The 16,001-nt window shown below is 41.2% G+C and overlaps 1 protein-coding gene across 1 annotated transcript in view; it reads right to left on the reverse strand.

The window, feature by feature from the left end:
* Positions 1-2,361: 2,361 nt before the first annotated feature.
* The window catches only part of ADAMTS5 (ADAM metallopeptidase with thrombospondin type 1 motif 5), a 35,387-nt gene continuing 21,747 nt past the window's right edge, over positions 2,362-16,001 (reverse strand). Inside the window, exons 4-9 of the mRNA XM_033086070.1 lie at positions 14,977-15,144; positions 11,009-11,292; positions 9,590-9,773; positions 9,016-9,191; positions 8,175-8,350; positions 2,362-4,499 (exon numbers count right to left, since the gene is read on the reverse strand). Of these exons, the coding sequence (XP_032941961.1) occupies positions 3,929-4,499; positions 8,175-8,350; positions 9,016-9,191; positions 9,590-9,773; positions 11,009-11,292; positions 14,977-15,144 (1,559 nt within the window). The 3' untranslated portion in view covers positions 2,362-3,928. The remainder of the gene's footprint in view (positions 4,500-8,174; positions 8,351-9,015; positions 9,192-9,589; positions 9,774-11,008; positions 11,293-14,976; positions 15,145-16,001) is intronic.

The raw sequence follows: 16,001 nt of genomic DNA on the forward strand, positions 1-16,001 counted from the left end.
TTATATATGTATATAAACAGTGATAACATGGAAAAATAGCTTTTTTAATGGTTCAGTCCTCATAAACCAAATCATATGTTTATCAAGCTATTTTATAAAGAGAGACCTCGGAGTTTTCTCTTTAGTGTTGTCACTTAAACATAAGTAGCTGCATGAGAGAAGAGTGCTGGCAATTCAAGAGGAACTTCACTCCCATGGAGAGAACTCCCAGTTACTGAAATTCTGCTACAATTTAAGCAAGGGGTAGGATCAGCTTTGGGGGTCAATCACTGAGGCCTCCAGCACGAATTGCATGTGCCTTTGAGACACCAATCATTTTTCTGACTTCTTCAGGAGCCATTACAGGGCAATTTTTGGTCCATAGACCTTTGGGACTTGCTTGTTGAGAGCTTTTTGAAGTGTAACAAGGAGCTGGGAGCACGAGGTGTCATCAAATTAAAAAGCTACAATTTCTCTAAGGAAAAGGTGGTAGCAGAAAACCATACATGTGTATACACATATAGTCCTGTTCCATGCAGAAAGTCTTCTAAATAAAATCATACAAAAAATGACCAGTGCCATATATTATGTAAACTCACAAGGCATACTTCCAACACAAATCCAAAGCATAAATTAAAAGAGAGCCAGAAAGAGAGACAGAGACGATAGCAAAACATTTTAAATATAGATTTTGCACAATTGGTATTTTGTTAAATAAGAATAAATAAATTCATTACATCCGTTCACATACCAGTTGTAAAAACAATAAATTATTTTATTTTTTTCAGTGCTATGTTGCTTTTTTTTTTTTTTTAAAACAGTTGTTATTAATCCACAAGATTATTCCCTCTTCCCCTTGTGATAAAACTGTTTCCACAGGAGGGCAGCTGAACTTAATTTCTTGTACACAGCCAAAGCAAAGATGCCAGGCTTTTTCCTAATGAGAATATCCTATTTGAAAAGCAGATGCTGTAAACCCCACTGATGCTCAGGGGTCCAAACTCACCTAAGGGCAGAGTGAATTTAACACTGAGATTGTTGCTGGCTGTGCCAAGAGCAGAATTCCAGGTTTCCATCGAATCCAGCTGTGCAACACTGGGTAGAAATGTAAACAATGATGTCACAGTGTGAGTGACACGGAATTCAGCTGAGAACAGACCCTGCACCCATTCTTCATCCATCAGGTACATGGGACAGCCATGACTGCCACAGGCAAGGTTTGGAACTGGACTCTGATTTAGGAACACCTGAAAAAGCACGTGCTGACCTACCCTTTATCTCACTTTCAGGGTCCTGCCTTGGCCTGTCCCCTTTGCCTCCTCACATCTTTGCTTGTGTTAATTCACTTCATTGCTACACTGGTGAGAATCACTGCAGTGGTTTGTTCTCGTATTTATTTCTTACTAAACTCTTGCATTTTTAAAAGATACTCGTGATCTAAGGAAGCTCAGAATTTATATCCACATATGGCATGCCTAGACAGCATCCAAAAGCTTTACTCAGCCTGCTGAATAAATAATAAATTATCACCATGATGCAAACACAAATACTTGCACATTCTGTCTCCTATGACAGAACATAAACACCATCACAGCAGCAGCTGTATGCTGAGACAAATGATCTCTGTGCTGAGACACATTAAATCTCTGGATTTTTCCTCTCATGATGGTATCTATTTGTTATAGACACTTTGGAGAGGTTCTAGGACATGTTTAATACATATATAAGCATAAAAATTAGACTACTTGGAAGGAAAAATAAGGTATTTAAAAGTGATCTTACTTTAACAGGCAGAGGAGGCACAAATGTTTATTTCCCACCACTCTGCAAGTTTTCTGAGCCTTGATTTCAGTTCTTAGATTGGGATCAAGAATAAATGGGGAGTATTTCTCAAGATCAACAGTTTTGCACAGGGTATACTCCTGAGCAGAAGGCCACACCATTTTTGAATGCTGATTAATAGCATTTGTTGGCAATCCATTTAACAGAGGAGGCCCTGCCCTTGGTACTGTTTATTTAAAACAGGGTAAAAAACCAGATCCTTCTCCAGATTTCACAGTTGTAGATGTAGCAACTCTATGCTGTTTTGAAATCATCACATGATTTTTGAGAGTTCACACAAACATGCCACAGTTGCAAAAACATGTTTATGTCAGCCTGGAGTCAGACCTGCCCTTCTTGCTCCACACTCCAGCAAGTTTTCCCTGCTGATTTCATGCCTAGGAATTTCAGAAGAGCCTGAGGTGTTTCAGTGCTCAAGTACCACTGACTTTCAGCTGAGGCTTGTCTGAAAATCCTCCTGCTACTCTCCTCTGTGGATGAACAAAGGAGTAAAATATGGGGTTCTACTTTCATCAGTGTTTTTTTACCCTTTATTTATCTTGGGGTCCAATTCAAAGCCTGCTGATAATAAAGAGAACAATTTTACCAGGGTTGCTCTCAGGCCTCCACCTGCACAGGGTGAAATGCCCATCCTCAGTCACAGAACTTCCCAAAGACAATAACAGGATTCAGGAATTGCTGCCAAGGAAAACTGTTACCAGCTACTGCCTTTGCTGTGGAAACAGTCTTATTGATATTGGACAAGTCCTCCACATCCTGATGTGGTTTGACTTCCTAGTGACCCCTCTTCCTCCCAAATGTGGTAGATATACAAAACATGAATGCCTTCTATAGCTTTAAAAAAACCCCAAAACACACACAAAACAATTTAAAAAAAAAAGACAAACAGTTACAAACTTTTGCTGGTAAGATGAATACCAGAGTTAGACACAATGGACAAAACAGTGATAAAATATTAACTGCTTGCTGTGTTTTTTTGACCTTGAGAGCCTCTTGAAAAGATGTAGGTACATTACACATTGTTAAATTCAAGGCAGAAGCCATAGAGAAAATACCAGAGAAAGCAGCTGAACACAGCCTCAGAATATCTGAGTCAGGAGACACTCTATTACCTCACCTGTAAATTTTGGTTCTCTAACTAGTTTTCTACAAAGTACAGTATGCCTTTGTTTGGTGGAGAGGAGCAGCTGGAGCAGCTCTTGTTCAGTGACAACAAGGAGCCCAGGCTGTGACACAGCTGGAACCAGGGAGGTTTACAAGCACAGTGTACACAAACTCCTCCTGGCAGCCTCCTCCTTCTGTGCATGCCTGACACGTGCACAGGGAGGAGCTGCTGATGCTCCTGCTGTTGGAGCAAGGTGGGGTTCCCTGCTCTGCAAGCTGCTGCGAGGCTCCTCCTGAGAATTTTGGGGTGCAAACACAGGATTTGTCAGACATTATTGATATACTGTCAGGAAATTCCTACCACAAAAATGTATTTCCTTTTGTCAAAACCAAAAGGTATCACTTTTTAAAACCAGCAGCAAGCTCTTCGTTTTCCAGTAAAACATCTGTGGCCCTTTCTGAAGGATGGACCGAGTCCACAAGGGCTGCAGATATACTTTGGTCAATCATTTTGCTTATGTAGTTTGTCTTTTGATTTCTTTAATAGAAGGAAGTGATATAAAGTGATATACCAAATGAAAGATATTTACAAAACAGTATAAAATAAGCTACTGTGGGATCATGGGGACATGTGACATTTCCTAAGGACATACTGTAGTAGAGGTAGGTGAAAAAGGGGAGATGATTCTGTAACCTTCAAATATCCCAGGATCCTCCATTCACTAGTTTTTCTTCTTTTGCATTATTTTATTTTACGTTTTTGCAGACACAGAGGGCTTATAACAACTTTAATGCTTACTTTCTTTGACACATTAAGACCACCCTACTATTATTTAAAGCAGTGCACATCTTCATTTGGTCCAAATAGGCAGATTCTGCCCATAATTCGAGACTGAACACGAGTACATTGAAGCCTTTGCTTCTCTCTGTGTGGGCAGACCTGACACCGGCACGCCAACAACGGCTTACTCAAACCTCTTGGAAAGAAGGTCACCACCACAGGTTAGCACTTTTTCAGCAAGCACTGTTTGAACGCTGAGGGTCTCTGTGAGAGCAGACATCCCTTGGCCAGTTTGCCGTGCCCGTCCTTGCACTGGACAGTCCTGGTGTGCCAGCCCGTGTCGCACGTTCGAGAGCAGGAGAGCCAGGGCCCCGTGACCCAGCGGGGCTGCGCGGCCGGCGCCGGCGCTTTGCTGCCGCCGCCGCTGCTGGGCACCGAGTTTGCCAGCTGCCCCTGTTTCTTTGGCACGAAGAAGCTGTAGCGCACGTCCACGGGCTGCGTGGGGTCGGTGGCCAGGATCTGCACGATCAGGATCTCCTTGGTGGCCGAGTGGCCCATGGCGTGCAGGAAGTCGTCCTTGTGGCTCCAGCCGCTGTAGTTCATGACGGTGCCGTTGATGTCGATGATGGTTTCCGAGGTGGAGATCATGTACTTCCCATTGACCAGGTACTCCCCGTTCTTCTTCTTCAGGGCCAGGTAGGCCGTGAACCTGCTCTGGTCCTTGCTCTTGAACTGCCGCACTTTGATGTGGGTCGCCCCTTCCGGGATCTTCACCACGTCCGTGTAGCCCTTGCTGAAGGAAGGGAAAGAAACGAAAGTCTCACTGCAATGCCTCACAAAGTCAGTGGCTGTGGAAGGGGCTTACAGCTGGTCTGTGAGCCAGAGAGAATTAACTGATAAGGTTTACCTCTGAAAGAAATTTTACCAAGGTGGTTGGTACGGAGACTGAGAAAAGAAGGATAAGAAGATAAGCAAGAAGAAATCTGCAACTGGGAGAAGTATTTTTAGAAAAGTTTTGTGAAAAACAATAGTGGAGACTGCTTTGTACCAATGAATGTTATGTTGCTCTATTGTAACCGATGAATAAAGTGTAAACTTTGTGGGGTGTATAAAGAGCAGCATACTGCTGTAATAAATAGGATTTAGCCTTCTGAAATGTAGTGCATCCCTCGTATATTATGTCCACCCCACCAGTGACATCTGGCATGATGCAAAATCACAGCATCACCCAGGCTGAACAGATCTTTGAGTCCAACCTGTGGACAACAGCATCTAGCTTCATTTCAGTTCAGGCCACCTGGATTTTCCCTAAGATTAATTTAACCAGGTTCCACTCTTGGCCTACTGTGCTGTTCCTCATGTTCTCCAAGAAGTTTCTACTGCACTTCTTGCAGATTGCTTAATCTTTAGCTTTAGGGACAGTTTGACGTGGGTCAGATACCAGAGGAATGAAAAACAACAGATAGCTTATAGATTTCAGCAAAGGGTGGGAGATATGAAATACGATGCACGCGCAGCCTGCCAAGGAAAAGATAATGAGATATGCATTGGTTACAGCTGTTTCTTGCTGTCTTTGCTATAATGATGATTAAGGAAAGCATGAGCAGAGGAACAGCTGGGTAGAGGTACCTTGGGAACATTTAAAAATAGTCTTGATCACCGAGAAAAAATTTGTTTACTTTGAAATTTATAAAGCCAAAGATTAATCGTCAAGTGTCTAATAAGCGGGGCACCCAAAGGTTTCATTTGTACCATCATGGAGTTCTCTACTACTTAAGAACTACCTTAACTGGGATTTAGAAAAAGAGATTAAACTCTTTTACCAAAAGTGACAAGCATTCAAAACCTGCAAGTGTACTGGAATTTGTCACTATCTCAAGTAAGTTATTTTAACTTTACTGATATATAGAAAAAAATTTAAAGGCTTTACATAGCTGTAAGCCACCAGCTGGACTTTGGAGATGTGTTTTCATTCCTAAACCCATGACAAAGCCACCCTGAAAGTACTTCGTATCTGAAAGGTTTAATGAGAAAATACATTAAAAATACATAAAAGTGATGGCATCTCCTGTGGGATTGTTTAAAGAACAGACTGCTAATTTTGAGAACTTTTGCCTGCACGAGTAGAGACTGCACATATTACAGATGAAACATTTGTGCTGATCCCCTGCTATTTCCAGCAGTATGGGACAATGACTTAAGACTCCATTGATTTAGCACCTCCATAAAGCTGGAGGAATATGGTGTGAATCCCAGGCTGGGGACTCTGCTCTACAGCACTGCACAAATATTTTTACACAAGAGTTGCCAGAATAACTCAGTTCAAACATGTCATTAAAGTTACAAAATCATTTGTTCAAAACCTACAAGGAGTCCTGGAGAATTCAAGTTGTCTGCACAAAGAGCTGTAATGCTCCATGTGCACAAATTAATTCCCCTCTTTCCCAACTTCTGATGATTTGGCTTTACAGCTTTTTAAACAAAAATTTTAGGAAGCAAATTTCCCAGAAGATTTTGTTTTGCCTGCTTTAAAAGAAAAAAAAGCACAAACAAATGTTGTTATAGCAATTGTCTGCAATGGGAAATGTTTGTTTTACCTTGTTCATTTAAAATTCCCTGTACATTTAATGTACAGGTTGTTAAAGTTCATAGTGGAGAGCAAAAAGGGAGTTGCCATTTTTCAATGGAGGAAAGACAATTTTCCTACCACCACTGCCCTTTCAAACAAAACTGTAAAAACAGTTTACAGACAATTAAGATTTCACTATTTTAATGGGGGCTTTATTTTAACGTCAATTAGTTGCAGAGAAGAATTGCCTCAAACAACTTTACCAGTAAAAATAACTCAGCAGTCTCAAATCCAATCAAAATCATGTTAGAGCATAACTTTACCCTCTGGCCAGACTCATGATACTTAAAGGCATGATTTGAGGAGTAAAATGGTAACTTCACTGGGATAATTAGAATAAATCTCTCCATTTCCAAGTGTATCTATGATACAAATCTGGCCTCCCTGAAATTCATGGAGCCCCTCTAACATCTTTCCTGGAGTTTGATTATTACCAAATCACATGAACTATATCTCCCCCTGTCATATTGATTTAGACATTCTCAGACATCCCAATATTTATAAATTGGAAAAGATTTGGTTTATATAATCACTAATTTGGTTGGAAAGCCATTCTTTTTGGCAGAAGTGTTTTGGCATCATTAGGTGAGCAATCATTGGCTTACCAGGAAGATTAGTTATGTTTATTTTCAGAATAAATTCAGTCTCCAAGCCATTTTTGACTGCTATTAATCAGTCTGTTGAAATGTATAGAAATAAAAGATCATTCCAAGAGTCAGATTTCAACTTCTGGTAGCTTTCAACATGTGTGGAAGAATTTGGAAGATATAAAATCAAGTTCATGTATAAAAGAACTGCTTAATGCAGTCACTGATTCTCAGCAGAAATTGTCAACTAAAAGTTTTTATGTATAGCTCAGTCCTTTGAGACCTTGGAATCTGTATAAATGATGATTAAAAAATCCCAATTTTTCTACGAATCTCAAGAACTGAAGAGGGAAAACAATTAGTTGACAGAAAGGACTTACTTGAGGTTGGTCTATCAGTATTGCCCCCAGTGTGGTGAGGGAAAACCATGGCAGGAGTTCCTTTTATTTTACTTGTATTAAGTTTTATTACAGGTAGGAGGTGAACTCTGACAGAAAAATGTGAATAACTGCAATAAACATTTTGACTTTTAAAAAAATCCATCTGGAGACAGATATTATGCCAGTGGATATAAAGGGATATGAAGGGATATAGTAATGAGTCAAGCCTATGATACTTCTGATATCTCATACATTTACCTGAACACCACACATACTCAGCAGGGGGAAAAGGGAATTTTTGGGTATAATCTCTCTCAGCTTTTAAGGAAGGTTTTTCAGCTGTCTGCTTCCCTGCACTTCTAATACAAGGAATGTGTGTCATAAAATCAGGTGGGATGTCCTCAATGCCATTTAAAATAGAGGAGATGAAAAAGTATTCTCAGGGTGAAACTTGCCAATGCAGCAACAAGTGGGAAATACAAAATTTCAGAGAGATGCAAATAATTCTGTTCCCAACAACTTTCTGATTCACTTCTCTCTTCCTTTTCCTGGGTCCTCCAGGAACCACAATCCATCTGACACAGCAAGATTTGCAAGTCCATGAGTTGCTATACCTTATTCCTGTCACTGCTCACCAGCTTCAGTGGCACTTTGTGTCAGAAATGAGCTGGGTACAGTGTTTTGCCAGCTGATGCTTTGCCAATTTCAGGATGATGCTAGGAGCCAGCTGTGCACATCTGGAAAGTGTAACAAGCTACAGGCAGTGTGTTTTTTCCCCAAAATGAAAGCAAATTGCGTTTAGAGACAGAAAGCAAGCAGCACACGGCAGAGTAACTATTTGCACAAGACGTACTTGCTGTTGAGATCAGTACCTCTTTTTGGTGAAGGTTCCCATGACTTTTGTGCAGCTGGAATTGTCTCCCCCACACACCCCACACTTGTCATACTGCAGCTTGGACCCAATGATGCCATCACAGCCCGTTCGGATGCACTTCCCTCGGACACACACTGAGTTGCTGTAAGGTCGACACTCCGTGCCATCAGTGACCTGGGCAAGCAAACAAAACTTCGTTCAGACTGCCACAGAAATCTGTGCTTTTGGATCCACTGGGCAAAACCCAGTTCCTTATTTATGTCACCAACTCACAGCAGGTCGCCTCTCCTGAGAGACCAGACTAAGCTTCTCCAATATTGACGATAAAAAAGCAGATGAAATTTAGCAAAAGGACAAAGGCAAGGACAGCAAACTTTCAGCTGGGATTGCATTTGATAGAACAAACTGACCACAGGTCACATCTGTACCACTAATTATCCTATGCTGATTGGTTCTTTAGTAGTTACTCTGGACTCCTTAAACACAGTTCAGGGCTAGACTCACTCCTTTTTTTCTAGTACTCCTCCTCCTCCAGAAAACCCCATGACACAGAACTCCAGGCAGAAAGTCCTTTATCCACTACTGAAAACAAACTAGTCTAGAGAAAGCCATATTTTTCACGCATTCACATATTGAGATGTGGAAAAACTTATCCCATTTTAGAGGCCAGTTCTGGCCCTAAGGTAGAATCACTGGATTGAACCATTAAATCTGATCACACAGTTAAATAATATTTGAATCATATGATTAACTTCTTTTCCCTGGCTGTAGGGAAAGATTTCTAAAATATGGGACACTTCTAAACTGGAGCATGAAATCCTGACTGGAGCTGCCATTACCTTCTGAGAAAATACCACATAATAACCGGTTCCTTTGGCTCGGCAGGTGAGCTTGCAGACATCTCCAGGCAGTACTCCAGCATACTTGGGAACCCATTCCACAAAAGTCTTGACCCCCTTTGCATCAGACTGATAGCCATTCCTTGCTTCACACTGCTCTTGTCGAAAGGATTTAGCTGTGGAATTATTCACATCATTAGTGGCTATTTCACACCATGCTGCAAATATCATTATGTCCATCTATTATTCCAATTTCTTTCCTACATCATTTTAAAGTTATGTCACACCACTTCTTTACTTAGAACTGGACTTCCAATCCCTCTGCTGCTTTAGATTGGAAATCTCCCCATGGCATAACAAGCATTAAAGGCATAAAGTTTGCGGGATGTTTCATTTCAGACGACTGACTTTTTTTCGCTCGAGCATCTAGGGTGAGGTGTGGGTGAAGATACTGTACTAATGATGACTGTCTTGCCTTGATGAATTCATTGTGGGGAGGCTCTGCAGTGTGGTTTCAGGGCAGACCATCAGTGGTCAGTGTCTGTGCAGGGAGGGCAGGACAGAGGGCACTCACCGTTGGCAGGGCAGGGAGTGACGTTGCAGGAGCGGTAGATGGCTCGCTTGCCCGTGCAGTATCTCCCGTTGTTCCTGGGGGCTGGGTTGTTGCAGTGGCGATAGGCAAACTGAACTCCACCCCCACAGGTACGGGAGCACTGTCCCCAGGGTCCCCAGGATCCCCAGTTGCCATGGCTTGAAGCCTGAAAAACACATGGAACAGCAGGAGGTCAGTTTGTCATCCAAGTATGAATGAAGTCACCTCAAAGTCACTGCCAATGTTTTCCTCAATTGAAGGCAATTCCTTCAATTGGCCATTCAGGGATAACAAGTCTTAAGAACCTTCTTTCTCCCAGCAAAGTTAATTTCTATCTTTTATTTGCACACTGCTGACATCTCATTTAAGCACTTAGCCAATGCTGGGCCTTGATCCACACAGCTCTCTTCAGCCTCTTCCTGGAACACACCCACATGGGCTACTAATTTTTGCTATTCCTACCAAAAATACTCCTAAACTGGCTCCAAGAGGTTCAACTCCCAGAATATATCCATACTGCTAATCTGAGATTAATTGAATCCAACTATTGTGATGTGTAGGTATTGCTTGGAATTACGGGCAAGAGATGGAGTTGTCAGCTCTGCTACATTGGATGTAGTATAGTAAGATCATGTAGAAGTACAGAAATCCATAAAAACCAGTGTAGAAATCCATTTAAAAAGTGTTACAAAGGCTGCAGCTTGATTTGAATGGCTCCCATACTTTGGAAATATTTTCACAAAGCTCTACAAGTACACATCTCCTCTGTTGGTATAACAGAAGGGGCTGCTGTCTACCCAGAGAATTTAGAAGTAGCAGCTATGCTGTGCATTTGACAGCTCTAATGAGTCTGGGGATTCTTCAGATGTATAAAGGAGACAGGGGATCTCTGTCACTGGAAACTTTTCTGATTCAGAAGTTATATTCTGGATTAATTTAATCTGCTTTTTTTCTTCATGAGAATTCGAGCCCTGGATGAGAGCTGTAAATTAAATGTGGAGATGTGATTTATCTTGCTTTCCATGCCAAGTCAGAAAGCTGTGACCTGATAACTGTCATCTACTGAATGGGCAAACCACCTCCTCTGAAAGGATGTTCACACTTTTCCAGGAATGAAGGCTTTCCTTAATGAAGAAAATACACTTCCCAAACCTCAGCAGCATTTTTCCTCCATCCCTCACCAACAACACCCCAATTATGTGCAGTTGACAGTTCTCATGAGCCTGGGGATTCTTCACTGGAAGCACAAAATTTTCTGATCCAGAAGTTATATTCTGGATTAATTTCATCTGCTTTTTGTTTAGAAACAAGGCAGCTTTCAGTCTGACTTCAGCACAGCCCTCTTCACTGCCATGAAAATCAGCACCTCCGAGGGATCACCATTCCAAACTCCCAACTTACCGAGTAGTATTTCTTCTTGGTTTTGTCCACGCATTTCCCTTGGAGGCAGATCCTCCCTTTGCCACAGGGGGTTCCCTCCACGGCAGGCAGCTTTTTGGTGAGGCAGACCATCTGTCCCTGGCGCACCACGGCGCACCAGAGGCGCGAGCACACGTCCATGCCGGGGCACACGGTGTACTCGGCGCCGAACGCCAGCTTGCACTGCCGGATGGCGTCGTACGTCTGCCCCGGCAGCTCCTCGGGGCCCACGATGTGCTTCCTGGGCTGGTCCAGCAGGCAGTTCCCTGCAAGCAAGCCAAGCTGTTGTTTACTCCATTACTTAATGTGTTATTATTTATTTCCCAGTTTTCCCCGCAGTGTTGTTGGGGTCAGGAGGAAAGGTCGCTTGTCACCTTCGAACCTGATGACTTTGAGGTCAGGCTGCTGCCACTGTGTTCTGAGCCTGCTGCTGAACTGCCTGTTCCTAGCCTGAGGTGAAAATGAGTTTTACCCAGGTCCTTTTGGGCTTCCAATCCTTTATGCAAGACTCAGAACACATTCCGTGCTATTTATCGGTTTGTGATTTAAGGAGCGAGCAAGACTCACGTAAGACTCAAAGCAAGCACAGTTGTCATTAGTTTTAAATCAGGATGTCAGAAATAGTAAAGCTTCTAAAGGGATGCCAGAAAAATCAAAAAGCACAGACTTGTAGCTGATGAGGCCAAAAAATCCAAACAAAACAGATCAAAAAATAGAAATTTCTACCAGGCCAAAGGAAAAATATAACCTGCATATCAAAACTAATGCTGGCACTAAAGCTGGACTGCATTTTTCTTCTAAGGAGTGATATTTGGTTGCTTATAGAACTAGTTTGAAAAGGGTTATCCATTTTATACAAAACCCCATCAATAACAGGAAGAAAAAATTGCATTAATGTAAAGATTTGTATATGTATTTTAAGGTCTGCAGTAGTCAAGATTTGTCTGGCACACACTAAAAATGAGAATTCACATTTGTGTTCTAGGTATCTTCTGATAGCTGGGCTTTTTACTATTGAAAACTTCACTTGTTGACATGCAGAACTATTTATTCAGTGTAACCTCTTTTACACTTCATGAAAGGGATATGTGGTCTGGGCAAGCTTCACTCATCCTCAGCCAAAATAACTCACCGCAATTTACCTCACTCTGGAATCCACACCAGTGTTCTCCACTTGCATCATGGCTGAAAAAAGCCTATCTATAAAACCCTCACTATTTACACAAAATGGAATAGAATTTCAAGCCATGGCAAGGAGTTTAAGCAAACCAAATACCCCATTTCTCAACAGCTTGAGTTTCCCTTCCAAAACACACACTTACTGCAACTGTTCTGCCCTTCTAAAGACTAATGCCAATTAGCCAAATTAGCCAAAAATTCTTTCTGCATGATGACTTGCAACCAAAAACTCTGTCTTTAAACCTGTTCCATTTGCTGACCCTGATTTACCCTAGCTTTATACTTAATCTGGATTATGCTGAATTTTTAATGTGCCAATGCTAGCTGTCATGAGATAATCAAAAATACCCTGTGTAAAATATTAGAGACATGATGAGGAGGAAGGAAGCACCTGTATTTTTTTCTGGAGTTTCTCGAAATAATTTGCAAAAGTAAGTAACAGTGGAAATCCTCCTTCATACACCTTGTGAGGAGGGAGGAAGCTGCTGGAATGTGAGCGCAGTGATGGGAAGGCTGCAGCATGTCAATATTCAGCATTATACACTGCTCTTGTGCTGAAGTTTATCAAACTCACAAGTAGAGCAGTTTTTCAATATTTTAAAACACCGTAACAGCTCATTTCAACCAGAAAACGCAAATTTAGAGAAAAAATAGAGAAAAGTCTCATCCTTGCATATACTCATCTGTCAATCATTTCAGTTAAAACCCATTATATGTCAGTAACAAACAGGTTTCACAAGCTCACACAGCAAAGATAGCATTTTCCCCTACAGAACACAGGGGAATGAGATCCAAACTTCTCCTTAACTGAGAAAGTTGTGTAATTTCTACAAAGCCAGGTGCTCCAGCTGATCTCACACGATAAATTCAAAAGTGAAGATAAGGAAGGCCCCTAAGGATTTCCCACAGGAAAAGAAACCATCTTTGTAGACTGTAGCAGTGTCTGTGTTTGGACAGGTTGCAGTGAATTGCAGGTGTTTTTATCACCAGCTGGTCCAACCTCCTGCTTATCATGGTTAGAAAGGACAGAGTGGGCCCCTGGTGGGAGGGCAGAGAGGGCTTCAATTCTGCATTAATTTCAACATCCAGAGCATATACATACTGCTATTCCCATTTTTTATGTCCTGGGCACCAAAGAACATCTTTGTGCCCTGGAATAGAGCAACATTGTTGGCTGATGACAGTGCTAATCAAGCCATCTCATTATCTCTCTCAATGCTATATGTAATATATCTTAGGGGAAAAAAAGGCGGAACAGGATCTGTGCAGGAAGCAGATAAGCAGGATATAAATTAATTAAAATACAAACAGTCCTTGTTCCAGGTTGCACAGATCACTGGGACTGAACACACTAAGTCCCAAGCAACCATCCCACAGCCTGGTGGTTGGCATGACAATAAAGGCAATTAGTACCTTTGGAAAGGCTTTGCTAAAAGCAGATGGATATAAATGTCACTCTCCTCTGGACACAAACCCAGTCTTTTCTTCCTAAATGTCAAACTGTTGTCTGGGGTCATCTGGTGAGTGTAAAACAAATGGTGGTATCATGACAGAGCTGTTTATTGTTCTCAGAGCAGGCCCCAGGAGACAGGGAATCAGCACCTTGATCCTCCCCCAGCCCCCTGGCTGACCTTGGATGAGACTTTTCTGTTGGGATTTATTCAGCTGACTTCATGTAATGCTGGTGTCTGCAGTGCACTCAGCTGTCAGGTGTTTCACTGCTCAGGAAAATGAGTTTATAGTGTCATTCAGCACCACTCATGTACCAGTGCTGCTGAGGCCACTGACCGTCAAATCAAGTTTTCAAATCATGTGAAGTCAAATCATTGACTTCCATTTCTACTTCAAGGATGGCGTTTGTGTTCTGTTAGGATGGATCTTTGATTTAAAATAAGTAACTGGGAAATTATAAACTTCTACAGGAAAGAAGATTCACTTAGAAAAGGTCTCTGAAGGGCTGATCCATCAGGAAGAGAGATTAGAGATTCCTTAAATATTACGTATTTGGAATCACACCAATAGCATCAGTAATAAAATTAATTCCCAGAGGACTATGAACCTACCTGACAAGAAATTCAAATTTTCTTTTAATAATTTAATGAAATCAATAACTCTTGAAGATCACACACCTAAATGATAGCTACTCATGAAGTGAGGAGAAAACAGTTCCTTACACCCTCTGAGAGCTCATTCATGGGTGGTGGGAGAGTTACCTCAGTAACTCAAAAGGGAAAGTTCTTTTCATTTGTGGAAACTAATTTGGTAATATTAAGTCAATGCCAGAGCAATATGGACTATAAAACAGGATACTACAGATTAATAGATCTAATAAAATTGAAAGAAAAAATTAAGTAATTCAGAGAAAACTATTTCAGAGAGCACTGAAATGAGCCGACAAAATATTTAAAAGCAAACCTTTACATTCAGCAGACACACCATACTTTTTATCCATAAGCATTCTGGTTACCATAACAACTTCATCCATTCACTCAATTATGTCATTTTTATCTCAGCATTTTGGAATTTGAGTGGTTTGTTTAATAACTTCAGTTGCTTTGGGAGCACAGTGAAGACTTTAAAATTCATTAAAGAGTGAAGTTGAAGACTATGCTTTTTTATTTCTACTTTTGGAAAATGGAATTGTTGTCCTTATTCCCCAAGGGTTAAATGTCATATTTAGCAAACAAGCTGCCACAAAATGTTCTTATTAAAAAATACAGAATGACAGCAAAAAGTGCCATGTAGCTGACACAGGGAGTGAGAACACATACCGTGGCCATCATCAAAGAACTCTGTGATAGTTGCTGAAGTGCACTTGGACCAGGGTTTGGAAGCATCAATGCTGGTCAGGATGGAGGACATCAGGCGCTTGTCTTCCATGGAGCCAAAGTTCTCCTCACAGAACTTGGAGTCGTCATGGGAGAGGCCAAGCAAGTGCCCTGTGGGAATGAACCAAATAAATAAAATTATATGACTATCCAGAGTTTACCAGCTGGAGTTCACAGTCATGTGAGAGGGAAGGAAACTGTACTCTTTATATTTATCAACAATTGACTTCTTACTGTTTTTCCAAACCACCTTCAGCAAAAAAAAATTGTGAAAATACCCTGCAACTGTCGAGAAACGTGCTACACCTTTTTAAACAGCTAAAAATAAAAGTATTTATGATGCAACTAAACAAAGGGTAGAAGAATGAATGGGAATAAAGCTGCAGAGAGGTGAAGCCTGAACTTAGTGCTCAAATGTTCAACCTAAGCCAGAAGCTGATTAATAAGATATGCAGGGCTAAACCAACAGTGCTTTAACAATAAGGACAAGACCAGCCATCAAAGCCACTTCAGGAAAAAAGCCTGATGCCCTGAAAGGGACACATTCTGCAGGATTTGACCCTTTCTTTTTTCAGGTAAGTAAAACCATTTTTGTTTTGCCATACTTCCTCTATAAGGCCAGATAATGCTGGTTTTATGCTGCACTGAGACACTGAATATCAGGAGGTACATGTCAAGTTTCAATCTGATACAGCACTACACATAAAGACTTGCTCTGAAGAGATGACAGCAGCTTTGTTTCATTTCAGACAAATGCTGGTGTTGAGCAAAACAATTCACTGCAAAGATTACTATTTCAAACTGACAGATTCCTCTGACAAGAGTAACCAAATAATCAGTGCACCACTTCTAACCTACAGAGCAAATTCTCTGCAAGAGGGCTGAGCATTTAATACATTGAATTTACACTGTATTTACTGATCCAAGACTGCTCACAGTTGTAGAAATTACCTCACTGCAGAATGTTT

Source organism: Catharus ustulatus, chromosome 2 (assembly GCF_009819885.2).
Source record: "Catharus ustulatus isolate bCatUst1 chromosome 2, bCatUst1.pri.v2, whole genome shotgun sequence".
Classification (NCBI taxonomy): domain Eukaryota; kingdom Metazoa; phylum Chordata; class Aves; order Passeriformes; family Turdidae; genus Catharus; species Catharus ustulatus.